General features: G+C 41.6%; 3 protein-coding genes across 3 annotated transcripts in view; all 3 read left to right on the top strand.

The window, feature by feature from the left end:
- The window catches only part of lpgat1 (lysophosphatidylglycerol acyltransferase 1), a 52,065-nt gene extending 48,867 nt beyond the window's left edge, over positions 1-3,198 (top strand). The window contains exon 8 of the mRNA XM_080048090.1: positions 421-3,198. Within this exon, the coding sequence (XP_079904216.1) occupies positions 421-572 (152 nt within the window). The 3' untranslated portion in view covers positions 573-3,198. The remainder of the gene's footprint in view (positions 1-420) is intronic.
- A 7,283-nt stretch (positions 3,199-10,481) lies between these two features.
- nek2 (NIMA-related kinase 2) lies at positions 10,482-15,239 on the top strand (the record flags this gene model as incomplete). Its single annotated transcript, XM_080048101.1, has 9 exons — positions 10,482-10,577; positions 11,731-11,948; positions 12,073-12,313; positions 12,459-12,541; positions 12,638-12,764; positions 13,042-13,276; positions 14,033-14,087; positions 14,215-14,291; positions 14,700-15,239. 9 exons carry the CDS (start codon positions 10,482-10,484, stop codon positions 14,903-14,905), a joined length of 1,338 nt encoding a protein of 445 aa, XP_079904227.1. The 3' UTR covers positions 14,906-15,239.
- A 1,148-nt stretch (positions 15,240-16,387) lies between these two features.
- On the top strand, positions 16,388-22,539 carry slc30a1a (solute carrier family 30 member 1a). Its single transcript, XM_080047850.1, has 2 exons — positions 16,388-17,323; positions 19,764-22,539. Exons 1-2 carry the CDS (start codon positions 16,741-16,743, stop codon positions 20,663-20,665), a joined length of 1,485 nt encoding a protein of 494 aa, XP_079903976.1. The 5' UTR covers positions 16,388-16,740; the 3' UTR covers positions 20,666-22,539.
- The last annotated feature ends 874 nt before the right edge of the window (positions 22,540-23,413 follow it).

Genomic DNA, 23,413 nt, shown 5'->3' with positions numbered 1-23,413 from the left:
TTAAGTGTGCTTTCCACTCAGAAAGTAGAAGCTAGTTAGCCTAGCTTACTTATGTTAGCACTTATTCTCACCGGATGCTTGGTTCATGCTATTTTAATAATGTCATGTTACATGGTTAAATCAAATGTATAGAGATGGGAATACAACTTATTGATTCTTCAAGAGGCTATTTGCTGATTGACAGATACTGATAGCAACTGAGATCAAATAGTAAGAACAAAGAAAAACGTACTAACCTAAGCATAAAAAATTTAACAAAATGCATGTTAATTTCATGGTAATTACAAATTAAAAACAACTCACAAGTATAAACTCATTCCTTAGAAAAAGCCAGCAATTTGATTTCCCATTCGGTATTAGAAATCTCAAGTACATGAGAGCACGCTCCTGATTGGTCTGCGTTTGTATCTCCCTCACCAGGATCATTCCCCCCTGAAGAAGGGCAGAAGGAGGCCGTTTCCCGGCAGATGATCCTGGACCCAGTGCGGCTCTGTTTGATCCAGGTGTTTGCGTTCGGCTCCGGCTACGTATGGTACAGCGTCCTTCAGTACCTCTACTGTTGTTTATTTTGAATGCGCTGATGAGGCGAGAGTCTTTTAATCGGACCACTGGAAAAGCCTCAGGATCAGTTGGTGTGTTGCCCAGCGTCGTACTTGCCCCCTCACGATGGATGAATGTACATTTACAACAATGGAGAGACTTTTAACAGGAAACAAAAAAAAACAAAAATACAAAAAACAATAGGAAGACGAGTACACAAACACACATAGTACAAAAAAAGAAAACATACAATATGAAACTGGTCACAGGCACAGTTAACTTGAACACAACCCCACAACACCACACAACTCGCTCGAAACGGCCAACAGAATAATCTCTCGCACTCGTCACGACTCACATTTCGATGTTTACACTTCCTCATACACGTAGACGCTCACACGTACATGACTTTTTATTCAAAGTTGACAAAATGAGGCTCAGGATTCCTCCAGAAGACGCTCTGGACTGGACTCGCTCTCTTCCCTTCCCCTCCTGGGCTTCAGCCGTAGTAGTTTTACAGAGTGTAAAGTACGTGTGTGTGAGTATGTTTGAGTGGATACCTGTGACTGGAAACATATTGTCTGCCCTTGTTCTTCTTCCTGGCGAGAGTTGATGACGCCCCAATGGACCTCTCTCTATCAGCCCGCCGACTAGCCGGGCCGGGCCACACCTTCCAGAGCGAGCGGCTGTATGAACGTTGAGGCTGCGCAGCCAGGCCGCTCCTGGCCTTCATTGCACTAAGGATCCATACTGCCCTAACCGCTCCCTGTCCCAGGAAATATTCCTGAGTGGTAGCTGTCGATGTTTTTAATTTCTTTTATGTTTTCCTCCCATTTACCCGCATATCTCCACAACAACGGCCATTGTATTTGTTGTTGATGACTTTTTGTTGACTTCTTCCCCCCTTAACCTCCTGTTTCCGCTTGTCTGTGGAGGCAGTATTCTGAGCTCGCTGAGAAAGGGGGATCATGTTTACACTGGCGGCCCTGCTGAAAGCCTAAAGGGATGGTGGCTATGATGCAGCGCTTGATCGAGGAATCGTTTGTTTTCAGACATTAAAAGGGAGGTAAAAGAGACTGTGCTGTAGTGCTCATTTTTAGAAAAGGAGAAAAAAAAGAGAAAACGGGTGGCACGCAGGGCAAGAAATGCATTCTGATCACCTGAAAAGTTCCTCTCTTTGTGGATTCCCCTTTTTGCTCTCCGACACGCATACACACAGACACTTACAGAAACAATGTGCACACATAGCCATGTGCAGCTACACACAGCAGAGTAGTCTCGAAGGATGGTCTCAGCTAGCCAGCCTGAGAAGGCAGAGACCCGTTCCCCCATTGGACTACATAGTTTTACAAATATTTAAGCCATATGCTTAGTGTCGTCGGAGTTGGGGGAAGATGACACGAAGGGGGAAAAAAAATAAAGATTTTTTTATAGAAAGTTACCCTAATGTGCAGCAATCGAAAATAGAGATTTTGGCTTATAGAACTATAGGTGTCATTACTGTAAATTTACAGCATAACCTGCCTAAGTGAGTGTGTGTGGTTGTCTCCCCCAAATTTTTTGATATATATGATTCATGTCGTGTTGCTCTGTGATGTCAGAGTGTGGCGGCAGTTTCACCACGAGTGGTCAAATTTTATTTCATTTTAAATTACATGAACTGTGGTCCTCATGTCATTGTATGTTTAAATCTTGTACATAACAACGCTGAGGCTTTTTCATCGTTGGAAGTGACTGAAGCGTTTTTTTTCTCTTTTTGGTCCGTGCTAATTTAAGAGAATTTTAGTTTAAAATATCATGAATGTTTTTTATTTTATTTAAAAAAAGAAAGACGACGTCGAACGCAAGAATTTTCCCCTTCACTTCTCAGTGTTACCCTGTATTTTTTTAATTATTATTTTTTTTAGTTCCTGAACAGGAAGTTTTTGTGTGCTTCAGAGCTACTGTACGTCTGTGTGCGCCCAGCAACACACAGGCCCAGTTTCAAACTTGTACCATTGTACATTTTTAATGATAGGGATTTAGTGGAAAACCTTGACCATCTAGCCTTACCTGATGTCCAGGTGAACCGCGGTCCCAAATAATACTGTTCCCTCGCACTCCCACTTGACAAACATTTGGGGTGTTTGTTTTAAAGACGGTTTCACGGTGTGGGCCCCTGATGAAGGGGTCACTCTTCACTTACGAGGGAAACTCTGGCAGGGCCCTGCAATGATGCAGCTGTTCTCTTTCTTGAATGTACTTGTGCTGTGGTTTTGAGGTTTAATATATGTAATATGCTTATCCTGCTTTAATTAGGAAAATGATAGAGGAGCAGCAATTATCATTGTTAAAAAAAACAATGCAGAAAACCGTGTGTGAAATACAAAAAAAAAGGCTACCCGACTGGGTAGGTAAAGTCATTTCAAATAAGGCTGTAAATGTGATTCATCCAGCGGCCCTTCCAGATTCCCCTCCATCGTGAGAGTGACTTGAAATTAAGTTTCATATTCTTCTTTTTTTCTGACCATGTTTCCAAAGAAGGCAGGGAAATATATGTGTTCCTAGATGTGGTTTTAGGAAATAAACACAATAGGAATTTAAACAAATTATACTAGAACTGTCTGTAATTTTCCATTTTGTACTTCTCCTTTAATTCCTAGCTACACAGCTATTTTACAACACAAATGACTTGTGCTGGAATAAAACATCAAAAAGATCCTAACAGTGTAATGCTTTTCTTTTGACAAGTGTCATGCATAAAACTTAAATAGTTGTATAATATTAAACCTTGACATGTAACAGTTTTCTTTTGCTGCTGGATAGACACGTCAGCCAAGTATCCGCTCCTCTAATATCGGATTTTCATTTATGATCGATACATTGGTCAATTTGAAATTCAAAATATATAGCTTGTGTGGGAGAACTAAAAATACATACAGTCAAAACCTAAATTATTCATATCCCTGGCAAAACATTTTTAATTTTATTTTTGAATATATTCTTTGGGCATTTTTATGCTTTATTGATAGTGTAGAGACAGAGTTGAAATGGGGCAGAGAGGGGAGTGACATGCAGAGGACCCGGGTTCGACATGGAATCGAACCCGGGTCCGCTGCTGGCCGAGGCCCATGGGGGGGGGACGCCCTACCAACTGATCTATGGGCGCCCCCTTCCCTGGCAAATTTTTACTTAAAGTTACTTTTATGAAACCAGCAAGCTTTTCCTTGATTGGAAATGACACAGGCTTCTCATAAAAGCTAATAAGACGATGTACAAGAGGCATCATTGTGGAAAAAAAATATTTTTCAGCTTTTATTTACATTTGAACAAAAAGTGGCATGTCCAAAATTATTCACCCTTCTCAATAATCAAAAGAACAGGGCTTTATTCGCTATTACAGCTATCAACCGCTTCCTATAATTGCTGACCAGCTTTTTGTATGTCTCCACTAGTATTTTTGACCATTCATCTTTAGCAATGAGCTCCAACTCTTTCAGTTTGGAGGGTCTCACTGCCATCACCCTGATCTTTAGCTCCCTCCACAGATACTCAATTGAATTCAAGTCAGGACTCTGGCTGGGCCACTGCAAACCGTTAATGTGTTTGTCCGCTAACCATTTCTTCACCACTTTTGCTGTGTTTTGGGTCGTTGTCGCATTATTAAAAAAAATACAAGAAGTTCCGCATGGTAGGAAACCTATGAAGACTTGGTCGGAAGCCAAAAGTTACACCTGTACTGGCCAGGAGGATAGTGAGAGAGGTGAAAAATAATCCTAGCATCACCACCAAGGCCATCCTGGTTAATCTTGGCTCTGCTGGAGGCAAAGTTTCATGGCAGACAATCCAACGGATACTGCACACTGCTGGGTTCCTTGGACGCAGAACAAGGAGGATGCCACATAAGGCACACAAAAGCCTGCCTGGACTTTGCAAATGCTCATCTGGACAAAGAAGAAGACTTCTGGTCTTCTGTTTTATGGTCAGATGAAACTAAATTGAATTGTTTGGCCACAATGATGTATCCTTCATTTGGCATGAAAAAGGAGAGGCCTTCATCCCTAACAGTAAGAACACCATACCCACTGTCAAACATGGTGGTGCGAACCTAATGCTTTGGGGTTTTTTTTCAGCCAATGGACCAGGGAACCTAATCACAGTAAACGGCATCATGAAAAAAGAGCAATACATCAAGATTCTCGACAACAACATCAGGCAGTCTGCAGAGAAACTTGGCCTTGGGCACGATTGGACATTTCAGCAGGACAACGACCCAAAACACACTGCAAAAATGGTGAAGAAATGGTTAGCGGACAAACACATGAATGTTTTACAGTGGCCAAGCCAGAATCCTGACTTGAATCCAATTGAGAATCTGTGGAGGGAGCTAAAGTTCAGGGTGATGGCAAGAAGACCCCCCAACCTGAAAGAGTTGGAGCTCATTGACAAAGATGAATGGGCAAAAATACCAGTGGAGACATACAAAAAGCTGGTCAGCAATTATAGGAAGCATTTGATAGCTTTAATAGCAAATAAAGCCTTTATCTTTTGATTATTGAGAAGGGTGAATCATTTTTTATTTTCACAATGATGCCTCTTGTACATCGTCTTATTATCTTTTATGAGAAGCCTGTGTCATTTCCAATCAAGAAACAGCTTGCTGGTTTCATAAAAGTAACTTTAAGTACAACTGTGTCAGGGGTATGAATAATTTCGGTTTTGACTGTATGTAAAATGTATGAACAATATTAAAGACCTACTTCACCGGTGGGAATATGAAGGTGAATCTGAGATCCTATATGTAGTGTATATATTTGCAAAAAAAAATTAAATCGGTTCATCCTAGCCTGAGAAAAGGCAGAAAAAGTGTTTTATGGTCTCACTGTCTAACCCTACATTTTACTAGTGTGACATCACACTTGTAAACATGTAGGGTTAGGATTAACAGGATACCATATTTATTCATTCATAGTCAACTATGGAGCCTGGCTAAAGCTAACTTGCGTAGAAACAAAAACAACTTGATTCCCTATGATTTTTTATTTTTTTTTATTATTCAACAGTTTGCAAAACAATTTTGTGAGAGAAAAGCATAATTGTTAAATATTTAAATTACTTTTTTTAAAGTACGATTCTATGTTGTTAATATATAAGTCACATCTTGTCTTCGTTCAGTTCCGGGCTGAGAATGGAACCGAGACCTGTGTTTGCTCAGGTCACTGTTCGGTGTTTAACTGTGGTGTCCTTCACAAGCTGCTGAACGTCACTGGTTTCTATTTCAGAGGTCTGATTTCAGCCATGTGAATGATGTGGGTGTGTACTGCAGAGATCTGCTTTCCCTGGGAGGGACTCCACACTATTACTGTACTTTACATTGTTTAAAAATACAATATTAGATAAATGTACTTGAAGTCCTTTCATCACTGGTGCATTAATTTGAGAAAATTAATATAGCTATATATATGTCATAACCTCAATCTTAAAGAAATTATCAGTCAATAATCAAGGCCTAAAAATCATATTTTTCTCTAAATACGATTATGGCAAATTACCAGAAGAACAGATTTACTAAATAATGCATTCCATTACCTAGGATGGTCTCTTGTCAGATTCTCAATCAATATTATATCCTAGTGTGCAGTAATAAATATAGAAAAATTAAAGGGGTGCACGGATTGCAATTGAGACAAAGAGTCTTAACCTGTCGATACCAATTTTGGCCGATCAGAATTTTATACATGTGTTCATTCAAGTACTATACTGTACAGTACTTAACTAAACACATTTAGTCGTCCTCTGACAGCACTTACAATCTAATTATCTCTGACTTGAAGTTGAACGATGGTCACATTATACTGTATACATCATATCAACTACTGTGGATCTGCCGCTTTGAAATCATTCCTAATATCTTTCTTTCTGACTTGCCAGTCTGCCTTAAAATCGTGGAATTCACAGGATGAATGGAAACCCAGCTGTGAGGCGTGCCATCATCTAGCCTACATTCCCAAAAGCAGCTGGAGTGATACGTGGAGGGTCAGGTCTGAGGGACAGCCACATGCTTCAGGCCGCCAATGGGAGCCCAGGGTGAAAACAGTGGGAAGTGAGCTGGAAAATGGGATTAAATATGCACGAATCTTCACCAACACACTGAGAGGGGGCTAGAATTTAAGAGCCAGCAGGGGTGTCTGTGACTCAGCACGGTGCCCAGACGGAGTATCCCATACTCGATCACCTCTTCCCAAGGTCAACCACATTACACAGCCACCAGAGGAAACCTTTGCATCCTCTGCAGAAGCACTAGTGTTCCTCCTCACCTGGGACACCTGCAATGAACTAGCCCATTTCACAGGGAACTGCTCCCTCCCCCCTCAATGTCACACTTTGATGCCTGCCTCCCTCCTCGTGAATGCCACGTGGTGGTGGTGGCGTCCCTTGAGTCAGCAAACACTAAAACACCCAGCTGTGGAGAGGAGAGGTGGGGCCCGGGCTGAATGTCACCGCAGCAACCACAGGGCATCACACAGTATCTCTGGCTACTCCTGCTGTAACATGACAACACCGACAGCAGGTCGTATAGGATTCCATTTCCCCCATGTAAAAATACTTGTGTTGACACTGGAGATTAGAAGTGCAGCAGTGAAGAAATGCATGCTTTTATTAAATACTATGTTAAAAGCTATAATGCATAACTTTTATCATATAAATGAATCAGCTCACCCAAAACTCTCTGTATTTCTCAGTATGGCAGTGTCTACAAACTGGTGTCGCCACCCGACACTGAGCTCAAGAAGCACCCACAAATTGTTTCAGTTGTTGATTCTACTGCTAAGAAACCTGGATTTAGGCCTACAGCAGAAGAATAAAAAATACATGCGCGATCACCAAAGGCTTAGGCCTACCTCTTGTACTGTAGATGCGCCAACAGTGTTGTTGTAATTACTCAGAATTACTAATGGGGGCAACATGTTACGCACTATAGCTTTAAACAGGGCCTACTTTAATAAAGTGAAATTAGCAGGGAGGTGGGTTAAAGGATCAGTTTATCCCAATTATTAAAAATACAATGTTGCCTGTATAAAATACCCCACTATGCACATACCTTGGTCACAATTCTTTAATAACCCCTGAGTGTATGTATGTGACAAAGATGAATATTGGCCTGATTATTGTTATAACACTATTTTTTTGTACTGATGAAACATATTATAATAGTGTTCACAAGTGAGCTTGAGAAGTGCAGGTTCCCCATTTCTCTAGTCCTTATGCTTAGCTAAGGCTAAGCTAACTGTCCTATTATATAGCTGTAGCCTCCCGTTAATATTCCTGTTATTATCCAAATGCATTCCGTTATTATTCATTAAGACATATTCTAAGTTAAAAAAAAATTAAAGCATAAAGATGACCTCAGTCACCTTTAGGGTTACGTTTGACTCAGACAAAGGGGTTAGAGGTCAGGTGCGCATCATAACCCTCCTGTAAACACGAGCCCTGCAGCCATGGCAGCGGAGGCAAGGAGGTTAGTGTGGGACGTAGGCCTAGTCCGTCCTCGCCATTGCTCCCTCTCAACTCTTGGCCTTTAACGGCATGACGTCACGGCAACCCTGTCTCTGTTGTTCTTTAGCTGTCAGTTTTCCATTCTGCACCCCCCCACACACACACACACACACACACACACACACACACACACTCTCTCTCTCTCTGTGACTGTATCTGGCTCATGTCCAATCTCCTCCAGCTCTTTAGTAGGAGTGACCTTTGCAGAGGCAGACTGACAGACGGGCTCTGGCGCTCGCTCGCTCTCTTGGTGGTGTCGGTGTGTGGTACTGGCAGCACAGAGTGGGCAGGGCCAGAATGGTATTTTGAGCACAACTGTTACTGTGTTACTGCCCCAAGTGAGAGGGGCTGTTATCACAGGCTGGGGATCCCACATCAACATGTACTCGTAATGAGGGAAGTCTTTGATCTGTCATATGTAGCAAACATTCCTGTCTTGCTTTGATTATGCACATTGAAAATAATACTAGCTGCTTTAGTCCTTTTAAATGTGTGTCGGGGAATCAGTAATGTGATAAAATATATGACTACAGTGAATAATCAGATCGGGTCAGTTTGATCTCAGTTTGTTTCAAATGCAATGCAAAACCATCAAAAGGTTAATACCCCAGAGATTACATTACAGTAGTATAGAGGAGAAAAAAGTTGTTCCTGTAATGGAAATCTGTGTGTTCACAGAACTTGAATCTTAAAGTTGAAGTTTGTTTTATTTATCATATGTATACAACAAATAAATATGCAGTCTTTCTTTGGCAGGTAAAATATCTGGCTCCCTCTAAAAATGCAATCAACAAAAAAAGTAAGAACACACACGAGAATCTAAGACAGAAAAAAGACAGAAGTGAAGATACATAATCTTGCAACAAAAATAATATAAATATCAAGTAAAATAGAAGGTAAGATAAAGTTAGAACATACTTTGCAGGCTATTTTGGGGAGGTATGAACTGGCGATATAAACATATATGAACAAATGTAGCTTACATAAACATAATGAACAGGTGGTATGTAATGTGTGTGTATAAATATACGTAACATTTAAAAGACGAGGCCTCTTTTAATATCTAACAATGCCTGTAATGTTTGGGTAGGGCTGCCTGGCACATTTCTTCAATTCATTCATAGCTGACTGTTTCTAATAATGACTGACAGTAGGCTAAGCTATACCCAGAAGTATGTGCAGAGAGAGGGGTCGCTGCGTGTTGCTCTTCATGTCGTCTTGCTGGTCAAATCAAATGACCTCTGACCGGGGGCGCCCTTAGCTCAGTTGGTAGGGCGTCCCCCCCATGGGCCTCGGCCAGCAGCGGACCCGGGTTCGATTCCAGCCCGCGGTTGTTCTCTGCATGCCATTTCAACTATGTCTCTACACTATCAATAAAGCATAAAAATGTCAAAAAATATCTTTAAATGACCTCTGACCTATATATGCACCATTGTGTAACAGACTGCAGACAGAATAAAAAAAATAAGCTTAGGCCTGCAATCTCTGCATCAGTTCGTATTTCCAGCACTTGTAAAGATGTTCACATAATTTAACATGCTCATGCTTTTACTGGGTTCCCAAGACAAACACACAGGTGAAGAGAGTCATCTAAGACCTATGTAAACACAGAACTAGTGCAAAGCCACAATGCAAGAAAATAAAGGTAAGGTAGGTTATATAAGCTATATGCTATAAATTATAAATAGAATGTGGAATTAAATAAATAATAAATATAATAGAATATTGTACATGGGGTAGAATGTGGAAAAGTATAAATATATATGGGTAGGCCTAGGCTATTTTTATCTAATGGCTAGGCTAGAGATGTTTAGGCATATGATGCAGGTATACACATTAAATAAACAGCCAGGTGTAAATATGAACATATGTATTAAAATAAATCAGATTGTACTCTTGCGAGACATTTCGAAATATATTGAAGTTAATTTGGAAGATCTCCCGTACAATTTTAATCAAACCTGGGTTTTAAACTGACTGGGTGTTTTTGGCGCCATCCTGTGGAGAATCGACCACGTGGCACCTTCCCGCTCTACTCTCGCGGGTTTTAGGCTCTTAGCAACCCTGCAACTTGTATCTTCGCGTTGACCAATCAGGGGCCGGCGCACGGAGCGAGCACACCAATCCCAATCGAGGATTTGGGCACCAATTTAAAAAACCGACGGCAAGCGCTTCCTGTTTTGTTAGCTGCACAACGATAACAACACACATGAACGAATGAACCGAAAACCAAACATTTTGGTTTAACTGAGCAACTTTATGAGTAACAAAGACATACCCAGCACTCGATAGTCGCTCGTTTATGTCTTAACTACAGCCGAGTATATCGTGACCTTAACAGTTGTTTAGCTTGTAGCTAACGTTAGGACGGGTAACTTTTAACGTTGGATTCGGTTAAAAATAAGATGCCGTCCCGAGTTGAGGACTACGAGGTGTTGTACACTATAGGCTCAGGTTCGTATGGAAAATGCCAGAAAATAAGACGGAAACCTGACGGAAAAGTGAGTAACCGACCAAACGAAAGCACAGCTTACCTGTAGGTAACGGTTACCTGTCCGGAGGTAGTTACTCTATAATAAACCTTACTGACTACCGAGCGTAAATATCAGAGATTGTATAACAGGATGTGTGGTGCTTTAGAAATGAGGGGCTTAAACTGAGAAATGTAAAACTTGTGTTAATGTTCAAAACATTTTATTATTAATTTTAGCAAAAAACGAAAACAAAATGCATTGAGCAAAGTCTCTTAGGGACAAATGATTGGCACTTAAAGCCAGTAGATAGACAAATAGTCCACTGATAAAAGGAGCATCCAGAAGGTAATCAAATATGGTTATGGTTGAATAAGTTTGAGTGAATTTTAAGTGATGTGTGTTCTTTTGGTATTTATGTGAATTACTGCTGCAACACTTACATTACACTTTTGGGAATAAAAAGTAATAAAGTACCATCTATACAACTATCTGTCTATTTATCTTTTAATCAAATAACAAAACAAAAGTGGAACATATTTGTCAGCTGGGAAAGCACAGGTGTACATGCAGCTAGTTACCATATGAAGATCATTAGAGACTTCTTTCCATTTGGATATTCAAATAAGCCTTCTTAATTTAATGTAATTGACATAAACTAAATCGTAAACTATTTTAATAACCATTATGAAAGCAAAATGATCTGGGTCCTGCCTCTCTAGTGTATGTGTGTATGGCCTTTTTCCTGTTTTAACTTTGTAAACTGAGTATCTTTGTTGATTGGATTAAACAAGCTATTTGTTCCTGTGAACTTTTGGCTCTGTGAAATTATAATTTGTTACTTCTGTGTATACCTAGTAAAACCTGTAGTTGCAATATGTTTAAAGTGATACTAAGTAACTTTTGAAATAATAAGTAACCCAATCTCCCCATCACTTACTAAATAAAACACTATTGCTGAATTGCTGAATTCAGTATTGTCAGGGGTTTTACAGTCAGCTACAGCCTTATACTTTGTGTGCTGTGTAGACAATGTTCGCTGCAGTTAGCAACCTTTTGTATCTTGTTTTATTACGCTTCTTGTGCTTCTATTACACAATATTTTATCCCGCAGAAAGGCATCATAGATGGATGTTGTAAATGTGTATCTCTTTCCTGGTTAATTCAACTTTTTGTTTTGTAGATCCTCGTGTGGAAGGAGCTGGACTACGGCACCATGGCGGAGAGTGAAAAACAGATGCTGGTGTCGGAGGTGAACCTCCTTAGGGAGCTCAAGCACCCCAACATAGTGAGGTACTACGACCGCATCATTGACAGGACCAACACCACGCTCTACATCGTCATGGAGCACTGCGAGGGGGGGGACCTGTCCAGTCTCATCAACCGATGCATCAAGGAAAGGTAACTGTGCCATCCTTTTTTAGTGACTTATGTGTATTTCAACTCAACACCTGTGTCGTATCCTTCCTGAAGTATCTGCAGAAACAAGAATGTGGGTGTGTGTGTTTGTTTTCCCCCATGGCAGGCGTTACCTGGAGGAGCAGTTCATCCATAGAGTCGTGGCACAGCTGGCATTAGCCCTGAAGGAGTGCCACAGACGCAGTGACGGCAGGGCCACGGTTCTCCATCGAGACCTGAAACCAGCCAACATCTTCCTCGACATTAAACAGAATGTAAAGCTGGGAGACTTTGGCCTGGCCAGGATCCTGAACCATGACACCAGTTTTGCAAAGACATTTGTCGGGACACCTTACTACATGTCTCCAGTGAGTTGTTTGATGCTGCTGTGCTGTTTTTAAGGGAATATTTGGGGCATTTATCTTCACATTTTGACCGTCTCTCTGGCCCTCCTGATTGTATTGACTAGCCACATGTGCCACTATACTGTATGTCTACATTTTTTTTCTTCAGGAACAAATCAACCGGATGTCATACAACGAGAAGTCAGATATCTGGTCACTGGGATGTTTGCTGTATGAACTCTGTGCATTATCGTAAGTTTCTCTAGCTCCTCTGCTTGACCTGAATTCCCTAGCAGCTGCGAATGGTGGAAAGAAATTTGACATTTTCCCTAAATTTCACCTGTTTAGCCCTCCGTTTACTGCTTACAATCAAAAAGAGCTGGCTGAGAAGATCAGAGATGGCAAGTACAGGAGAATCCCGTACCGATACTCTGAGGAACTAAACACTTTAATCAGCAAAATGCTCAACTTGAAGGTAAATGATTTGTTTGACCATTCTATGATGTTGTAACTTTGCTTCCATTTTTGTTGAAGACATGGGCATAGGTCGCTCATCGAGGTTAGCTTAATTCAAACACTGGTAGTCAAGGGGAGCCAGTCAAAAGATTAACTTTACAACATTCACTAAACGCTCCTGGGTGCTTTTTGGGACCGACCGGAGAGCGAGGCAAAAAAATGATAAATGCTACCAGTTAGTCAGTTTGTGTGTTTTTGGTGTAAATGAGTGCACTATTCTGTTTGTTTGTTACCAGGATTATCTGAGGCCTTCTGTGGAGTCCATCGTCCAGAGCAGCCTGTTGGCAGACGCTGTGGCCGAGGAGCTGAAGAGGACACAGGCGCGACTCAGGCGGAGGTCAGAGGACTCAGACTGTCCCCTTCACAAGCCGGCTGAACCCACAGCCGCCTCTGCTGCAGAGCTCAGGCTCAGGGAACAAGCACTGAGGGAAAGAGAAAGGGCACTAAAGGAACGCGAGGAAAGACTGGAACGTAAGGCATTTATTTTCTACTCTCCTTTGTGACCCACGTTTGGTGAGGTTAACATCACACTGTGGCCTGGCCATGAGGCAGTGTGGTCACTACTGACTAAAGTGGGCTTTAAAGGTGGAGTCAGTGATTCTGGAGAATGCTGTGTTGTCAAAATAAATGTTGTCAAAATTACTGAAAATCTCCCCACGATCTGCTATCTGTCCGTACTGTGTGTGTGCTGTAAACAGAGAAGCCCACTGTTGCTAGCAACATGTCGGTTTAAATAGCTTAGGCTGTGTATTAACGCTGGATTTTCTTAGCACACACAAGTACAGACAGGTAGCAGATCATGAAGAGATACTCACTGATTCTGACAACTTGACTTTGACAACACGCATTGTCTAGAATCGCCGTCTCCACCTTTAACCAACAGGGGAGAACTCACTCATGATGAAGAAGAAAAAAACAGCTGCTAATTATAATTCTAAATATGTTTTAATTTTTGGAGAGTCATCCTTCAGGTGTGAAGTATTGCGTTGGTTTCTTTCTAAAGTGACAGGGGAATCTGTATCTCGAGTTGCGTAACTTTGAGCTTTATTCTAAACTCCTCTTGCACAAGATCTCAACATTCTCTGCAGGTAAACTTGTTAAACTGGTACAGGTTTATTCGTGCTGCTTTTGTCTGAAGTGTCGCAGCCAAATGTTTACAGACAGTACACTCAGTTTCTTTCACATCTACAGCCACACAAATAAAGTTGGTTTTCCTCTTCATTGCAGAAAGAGAGCAGGAGCTTTGTGTTCGAGAGCGACTGTCAAAGGAGAAGCTCGCAAGGTAAAACTAACCTAGAAATCCAACAATACTTTCGTCTCTTCACCTTTTCTCTCGTTCTACAATGTCCATATTTGCCAGTCTTATCAACCGATTGGTACTAAGTGTTGATCCTAATCTACTGTTACAGAGCAGAGAATTTACTGAAGAATCACAACTGTGTTCAGCAACCGAGGGACCTGTCACCGTTCTATGGCAAAGACATAGGTATGGGAACTGGAAGAAGACCTCTGGAGTTACTGAACGCAGACAATAACTGAGCAATAATGTATTTATGCTTGTGTTTGAAATGTGAATGACTTATTTATTATTTATGTTATTTAATACTTTTACTCTATTTTTTCTTATTATATTATTATTACTTTTTAAATCATGTAAATACTGTTTTTATACACCCATAAAGAATACATTTAAATAAACCTGCATTCACGGTTCACACACACACACACACACACACACACACACACAACAACAACTAAAAAATCTGGTCAATTAACACATCCGACAGTCTGAAACGTAGCTGTGATGTTGGGTTTGAAAGAATGTACAAGGGGCTGTCTGATGATACCCAGCTTAGTTGTTGTTAATCGGCGTCCTCTCACTGTTTGGTCATAGATGTGGAGAACCTCTCCCCCGGCAAGAGGAAGGTCCACTTTGCTGGCGAGAGCAAAGAGAATCAGCGACCCACTGTTCGTGAGAGTGCAGCGCCCAAGGATCTGATTCTGAGGAGGCTTCAGGTGGCCAATATGCGCGCTCAAACTCTGACCGAAGTGGAGAAGACCTGCCAGTTCAAGAGCAGGCAGATACTGGGCATCCGCTGACCACAAAGGGCTAGGAGTCATCATAGGTGGATGTAAATTAAGCTTTATTTATGTGGTATATTCAGTAGCCGTGACGGTAGCGAAGTCACATGATTCAATCCAGTGTATTTTATTGCAAACTTTTAAAGTGTCAGAATTTTGTTTAGTTTGAGAGTTTTATGTGTTGACGTGCTAATTTTTCAGACCGCTATCTTGGCTGTAAATGTACTGTTTCTTCTTGCTAAATAATACCTAAGTCTGTCTTCTTTCACAACCTGCTTAAAAATAGTCATAAAAGGGCAGCTTCTATGTTCAATTGTTATTGTAATAATATATATACGAAGAAAAACTACTGAACCTGTGATGGCAATGAACATTTCAACTATGCATGTATGTGTGTGAATGTAAGTTTTTTTTTTATGTTATTACTACAAATTGTAGCAATAAATAAGATTTTAAAAACGTGAGGTGTTTTGTCATTTTAAGTTCTAGGGGGGGAGTTTTTCCTATGTTGTATCAATCAAAGCAATTACTCAAATGTTTTTTTATTTACATTATAATGATACAAAGCAGGTAACTCCCACAAGGGGTCATCAGTTTCCCATAAAAGGTCAGCCACAGCATTGAAAGACCTGCCAGTGAATAGGCCCACAGGCAACTGTAATCAGCCTTCACACCTAGGTCATTTGTTGATTAATAGCCTATTGAAAGAGTGACAATTAGATTATATTTTGGTTTCTATCAATCATAAGCCTCCAATGAAAAATAAAAAGTTTGGTTTATATTTCACATTCAGTAATGAGAAATACACTCAAACTGTGTGTTAATAGAAAGTGAATACGGTAAATATAATCGTTTCTCTGTTCAAATAGTCGTTTTTTTATATTTAAACCTGCAGTGTGTAGAATTTTGGGTTTTATTTCCTAGCAGATTTTGTAGAAAGTAATTATAATATCCATAAGTACATTTAATTTGTGCACAATAGCTGAAAAACATTTTTTTAATTATTTTTTTTACCCCTAGAAAGGGTCTCATATATTTCTGCATATTTTGGACCAAGGCCTAGTGCCGCCATCTTGAAAGTGTCATAGTTGGAATGTCATCAGGTGGTGCATTGTTTAACATTTAGAATTGTTCTTGTCCTTGTCTCCTTGAAGGCCACTGTAGCTTCTGTTATTATTCGAAATGGTTGGGGTTACCCAGGGAGTGTTGCATTCTAGAACTTTCTTGGTAATGTCATATTACACACTGCACCTTTAATTTAAAAAGGGGTTTTTATAGCCTGTTAGTAAGATCGATTGAGGACATCACCGCGAGATTACGGTTTGTAGTTAGCGTGCATAGCAACCGCTGTTGTCGGGCTTTTCTGCACCGCCTACTTGCGAGAGTTGCAATATCTGACCAATCCGATTCCGTCTTGTGCCCTCTGCACCAATAGGAATCGTGTCGGCATGGAGCCGTGTTCCGTGTGGAAAGTTTCCCGGCTCGGGTGCAAAGTTTCAGCCGTCTGCAAATCGGAGCTCGTCGGCAAACGTTTCTGGAATATACTGGTCAGGACCACGGTTTTGTTCATTCGTTAACAAGACTCGTATACCGTACGAGTTTCACATCTGGGGTGACTTCAGCCCTAACCGAGTGATGCTGCCGTTTGCTGGATAACAGTGAATGAAGACGCCGTTAGCATTGAACGTATTGTCTCGGGCAGCCAGCTAGCTTAGCGTAAATCGTTAGCTTTGAATTGTGTTGTACCGGAGAGCTAGCTAGCTGATGTTCTAGTGAGCTCCTACGGAGACGCCGTGAAACGTTTTCAAACGTTAACCCGAAGCTTTACTCAACGAAGGACTGCGAGGGAAAAAATGGCTTGTGAACCTAACCGTGCCCGGCTGCTCTGCATGCTATCATTGACTTTCGGGTTTTTTATCGTGGAGGTGGTGGTCAGCCGGATGACTTCATCTCTATCAATGCTCTCGGACTCGTTTCATATGCTGTCGGACGTAATTGCGTTGGTGGTGGCCCTGGTGGCGGTGCGTTTCGCCGAGAAAACCCAATCGACCAAAAAAAATACGTTTGGATGGATCCGCGCGGAGGTGATGGGCGCTCTGGTCAACGCCGTCTTCCTCACGGCGCTGTGCTTCACCATCATCCTGGAGGCGGTGGAGCGTTTCACCGAGCCCCAAGAGATCGAAAACCCGCAGATGGTGGCCTGGGTCGGCGCCGCGGGGCTGCTGGTCAACCTGCTCGGGCTCTGCTTGTTCCACGGACACGCCGGCGGAGGCCACGGACACTCCCACGGCGGCGGTGGTCACTCTCATGGAAACAAGAACAAGAGGGGGAAAACCGGGAAGTGCCAGAATGCTGGGAACGGGTCTTCTTCAGGAGAGGAGACGAACAACTTGGTGGCAAATCACAACAGCCCGGGAGAAGGCAGACTGAGAAATGGTGAGTATGGGAAGACGGAGTATCTTCTCTTTTTATTTTTTAATATCAATCTGGTTTTAATCTAATTGCCCCTCTGTCTAAAGTGATGAAATCTCATAGTTCAATGTATGTTACAGGCCACTGTGTCAAAACCCCAGCCTCATTGTGTCCCACGTTTAATCTGACAACATGTGCTGGCCTGGCCCTTATCTCCATTGTTAGCCATCCAGATTACACAACAGTACATATTATATCTAGAGTGTCAGTGTAGCCTACATCCTGCCCGAGTGACTAATCCTTACTGTTTCTGTGACAGTGGGCATTTGGACAACTGTTTGTCATCAGATCTTTGTTTGTGGGTTATTCTATCCCTGGAATCGTGGCCATTAACGGGCAAAGCCTCCAGTCTCTTGTTTTGTAAAACAAGAATAGATATGTTATAGCTGCCATCAGATGCAGCCAAGAAACATCATTTTAAAAAAACAAACACACTCGTAACATTGTCTAATCTATCTAAATCACAGAAGCGCTCATGTATTGTTCTGCTGATTCATACAAAAATAATAACATAATTGTAACATTAGCCATATGTGTATGCTCAGAGCATACAGTACACAAATCATCCTCTATGTCTGTTAGTTGTGGTCAGATAAGACTTTGGTGTCTGCTTTTTGACAATAAAGCCATACACCATGGAAGTATCAATGTTCCAAGGCTCAATGGGATTATTTGTCTGGGAAAAACTAGTCCACCACTTGCCTGGAGGGAAATTCGTGTTGCTAACTTCATAGAAGTAGGTGGACTGAAAATAAGTACTACTTAATTATATATATATATATATATATATATATATATATATATATATATATATATATATATATATATATATATATATATATATATATATATGTATGTTGTATTAACCTTCTTTCAAATGGTATAGAGATGATTTAATCTGTTAAAGTTAACACATCACAAATGAATAGAGTCAGTGTTGTTTACAACTTTACAACTGTATTTAATCCACAAAACCAAATATGAAATTAATTAAACAACTCATTTGGTGCCATATATAAATCTGGGAACATTAGGATGACCCCCCCCCCCCCCCACCACCACCACCACCCAAAAAACTTGCTGGTCATTCTGTGCGGGTGCCAATCCTCCCACACTGAAGGGTTAAACCTATACAGAAGAACACGTCCCCTCCTCACTATTAGGCCCTGCCAGTTTGGATAAATGGAGGCTTCACCTCTCCCCCTGTACCCCCTCCTCCTCGTGCTCTGACTGGGTCATGCATCAGTGTAAGCGCCGAGTCGACAGCCACAGCCACACCATTAGTCGGTGATGAATGACCCGGTGGGGTCCTGCCATCGTAGAGAGCAGCCAACTGCTCAGGTGCCCCTTCCGTTCCAGTTGTGTATGCTGCCTGCAATTACCAATCAAACCCACTTGATGTGAATTACTGCAGAGTGTTTAGCAGGGTTTAGAATCCCACATGCTGGAAGCAGGGTTTACGAGTATGTTTCTCCTGTTTGTGCTAGCCCCGAGCTGTTTGAGCACAGACTTGGGTCACAAGACTGAACTGTCCACCCCAGTGAAAGCTGGAACATTGTTACCAAAACAAAGATCACTTATGAGTCAAGTTAATGGACCGAATGTCTTTATTGGTTGTGTCACCCCACTCCACTTTGAATGGAGCAGCTTCAGCACGTGTCACCTGATTTACATTGGAGGCCTTTCTGGCTCTTTTGTTTCAAGTTTTAAATGGACATGTGCTTTGACCCCCAAGTGATGTAACTCAAATCAAATCAGTTTTATTTGTATAGCCCAAAATCACAAATACATTTGTCTCAGTGGGCTTTACATTTCATACATATGATATATGATACAATATGACACCCTGCCCTTACACCCTTAGCTCGGCTGAGAAAAAACTCCCAGTAAAAACCCTTTACCGGGAATACATTTTTTTTTAAGAAATGTCAGGGAGAGTCGACAGAGTAAGGGATCCCTCTCCCAGGACGGACATACTGCAATAGATGTCATAAGTAGAGAAAATCACGAAGGAATTTGATCATTGACCAGGTGATTACATGGTAATACTAAGTAAAAGTAACTGAACAATTGATCAACTGACTGCACTGATAGCATCTTCTTGGACTCTCCTTACTGTGGGATAATAAGTTACAGCTTTGTGTTTGCTCTTTAATGACCTTAAGGTGCTCCAACTTTCAGTAAATGTAAATTCTTGCACCCGGTAGCGGTAGTGTTTTTATATATATATAATTTTTAACGTAATTCCTTAAAGCAACAATTTTATATTCGTTACAGCTCGTGTTCTGTCTGTATATTTCTTATGAATGCTGTATTAGAATCTCAGTGGGAACGTCCAGCTAATGATCAAACTGTCAAGTTATGTTCCTGTAAATGCAACAAAAAACTTTGTCTTTATCTTCAGAAATCATCCTAAAGGACAGCACAGAGGTGCAAATGAATGGCAACAGCCACTACGAGGAGATGGACAATGAACAGGACTCTGCATCGCAGCTCAACATGCGTGGGGTCTTCATACACGTGCTGGGTGACGCCCTGGGCTCTGTCATTGTGGTGGTCAATGCTGTAATATTCATCTTTGTGTGGCAGCCCTGCATAGCCGGCGAAGCCTGTGTGAATCCGTGTATCAACAGCCACACCACGGACCACCAGCATATCAACCACACGCTGGTAGACCTGCTGGATGGTCCTACTTCGCTGCCCGTGAAGTGTGCTGGTCCTTGCTGGGTTCTCTACCTGGATCCCATTCTCTGCGTCACGATGGTGGGCATCCTGCTGTACACCACCTACCCTCTCCTCAAAGAGTCTGCCCTCATCCTGCTGCAGACCGTGCCCAAGCAGATCAACATGCACCGGCTCAACGAGCAGCTGCTGGGTCTGGACGGCGTGCTGGCCATCCACGAGCTGCACATCTGGCAGCTGGCCGGCAGCCGCATCATCGCCACGGCGCACATCAAGTGCCACGACCCCACCTCGTACATGGACGTGGCCAAACGCATCAAGGACTTCTTCCACGACGAGGGCATCCACGCCACCACCATCCAGCCCGAGTTCGTCACCTTCAGCTCCGAGTCTCGAGACTCCCTGTGCGAGCTCTCCTGTCGGACTCAGTGTGCGCCCAAGCTGTGCTGCGGCACGGCGGACAAACAGAGCACAGGCTCTGATAAGAAAAGCTTGGGCGACGCCTCGGCCCTGGAGGTGATCGAGGAGGCTTCAGAGCAGCCTGCTGCTGCTGCTGAGGTTCAGGTGCTCCCTCAGTCAGAGGTGGAGGTCCCCATCGCCAGAGAGGTGGAGTCGTCTCTGTGAGATGGAGGGGTTAGAGAAGAGAACCCGAGGAGAAGCTGGAAGACCACCACATCAGGCTAAAATCATCATTGTCATGGACACTGTTATATTTTTCCAGACAAGGAAATTATTTTCCTTAGCCTTTTATTCTCTTTCACCTGCCCTCGTTAAGGCTGAAAAATGCATTTGAGCCGTTTTCTAGAATTTGTATCCCTCTGTGTACCTATTTCCCCCAACACACACACACACACACACACACACACACACACACACACACACACACACACACACACACACACACACACACACACACACACACACACACACACACACACACACACACACGCGCGCCCGCCCCCATACGCGCACACACACACATTCTAGCCAGCCTCTTCTCTGGCGCTCGGGCCCTCTCTGGTTGTCTGTTGCCCTGGCAGTATGGTGGCGATGCATGTTTGGGGTTCACTGACCTTATCTCCTCCAGGACTGGAGTGAGGCCTGCATGAGTGTCCCTCATTAGCACCGTGTTGTGATGCATAATCTCGTCCCATGGTTTTTCTGTGCCAAAGCTTCTCACTGCAGAACTGAAGGGATCTGATTTGATGTCCTCTCCTACAAAAGGACTGACACAACACATGCAAGTCAGAGCACACATCACTGGGTTATTTGGATTAGCCTACGGACCGGTCGGCAAAGAGTCTACCTTTTTTTTGTTCTTTGCTTCGGCTTTGAGCAGATCTATTTTCTTATCCTCTGGTCCCAAGTGGAAGAGTATTGTATTGCATACTAATTTAAGTATTTTAAGTTATTAGAAATAATCTATTCCTCTCTTTAGATGCTGTTTGTAATATTTAGTTTGGATGATATAGACTTTTTTTTTTTTTTGCAACTTATCTGTTGTGGATTTTTTGACGGACCATCTCTGCTGTAGTGTGGTTTTTCAAATGTGATGTTTTATAACGATTCTGTTCCTCGAGAGACTTTTATCGCTGGCCTTGTACTTGCAGTTGTTAGTTGGATACAGAAGCCGTATCACCACCTCTCTCACCTTGCCTTTTTAAATACAAAGAAACAACTGCTGTGGTATAGCACTGCGTATAGTAGACACAGTGCAAATGGATTTCTAGCGATGGCTGATTAAATGTCCATTCACAAATTTGATGCCTTGCAAGCCAGAGGGTCAGGTCTGTTGTGAAGAAATGAGCGCTGTATGCCATTATGAACGATGAAACCCTATTCTCTGTATGAAACCACACTGGAAAGCTTTCTGGGGACAGCGGTTGATATTAGTTAAAAAATCCTCATGAATGCGTTTGGCATTTGGTACCAATCCATGTTGAGGGAATTTTTTTTTATATATATATTTTCAGGACGTTCCACTACGTTTGCATGACCAAACTGAGACCTGGTGTTCGACCTTTTTATGAGCCCCACTTGCTGCTTACCAGTACCTGCTGGTATCCCCCATCCCCTGAAACAACTCATTACTGTGTAGGGGATGACTCATCCTAACAGCTTCTCTGTCCTCTGCTCTGGGCAGCTCAGCTGACTGTTTTTGCTGTATTGAAGTCCATCTGGTGGCCTTTTGAACTGTTAGGATAATTTTTTTCACTCATCACCACACATATCATTTGCAGGTGACCCATCGGTGCGTTTCAGATTTCCACTCCCGATTTAATGTGTATGCAATATAGAACTATGTGCTGGGAAATGTTTTTTGATGCGTTCCTTCATTTGTATTGTCACTTTTATTCTGTGTCTTTTAAGACTTGAGCTCTATGTGCAAATTATAAACAAGTGTTTTTTTTATTTTAGATATGACATGTCAACTGATGTGTTTTTGATATACTATATATCTACAGTACCTGTCTAATGTGTCATTGTGAAATAATAAAACAAATATATGGCTGTTTTGTACAGTTGATGTACCAAAAATTGTCCTTTGCCTTATTTATGTGATTATTTAAGTGATTAATCTATCTTGGCCACCAAGTTTATTTCCAACAGAAGTCACATAGTGCTTGATGAGAAGAAGAAAAGGGAAAGGAAATAAAGCAACGGTGAAAAGGTTAGAATTGAATACAAGCTAAAGGAAACGTGTTTTAACCCTCTGAGACCCACTGTTGTAAATTTGCAACATCTATTGGAAGCTGTTTTGTAGTCATTTTCCAGGACTAAATGTACACAAATACTACATATTCCAGCACTCCAGACTATACAATGTATCAAATCACCAATTTCGGCGGGAAAATATTAATATTGTAAGAACAGCAACATTTCAAATTCAAACAACATGGATGACTCCCACTGAGCTCCCAGCTCTCTCTGTTGGATCAATTTTAACAATTTTCCAAGTAAGTACTTGACCTTTAATATTTTTTTCTTGTATTGTAAAGTTGTTCTGTAACATATTACTTCAATAACCAAACTAAAAAAGTTAAATTTACATGATTTTCAGTGATTTCTTTTAATGTTGCAAAAACGCAACACTGGGCTTCAATGGGAGTAATTTTTCCAAACAAAAGGCCCAATCACTTATCATGAGTAAATTGTGTATTATTTGTGTTTTAAGCTAAAGTTCACTAAAGTTTAAGGTTTAAAGTCATTTAGTTTTATATAAAACTAAATAACCTTAAACTTTAGCCTAAAACTATAACACAAATACAAAACTTTTGTTTTGAAAAATTACTCCCATTGAATCCCAGTGTTGCTTTATAGTATAATAATTTACAGTATATACATGTGTGAGATCTGCAAAAGATAAAAAGG

Source organism: Ammodytes marinus (assembly GCF_949987685.1).
Source record: "Ammodytes marinus genome assembly, chromosome: 19".
NCBI classification, from domain to species: domain Eukaryota; kingdom Metazoa; phylum Chordata; class Actinopteri; order Uranoscopiformes; family Ammodytidae; genus Ammodytes; species Ammodytes marinus.
This window is presented reverse-complemented; position numbering and strand designations above follow the sequence as displayed.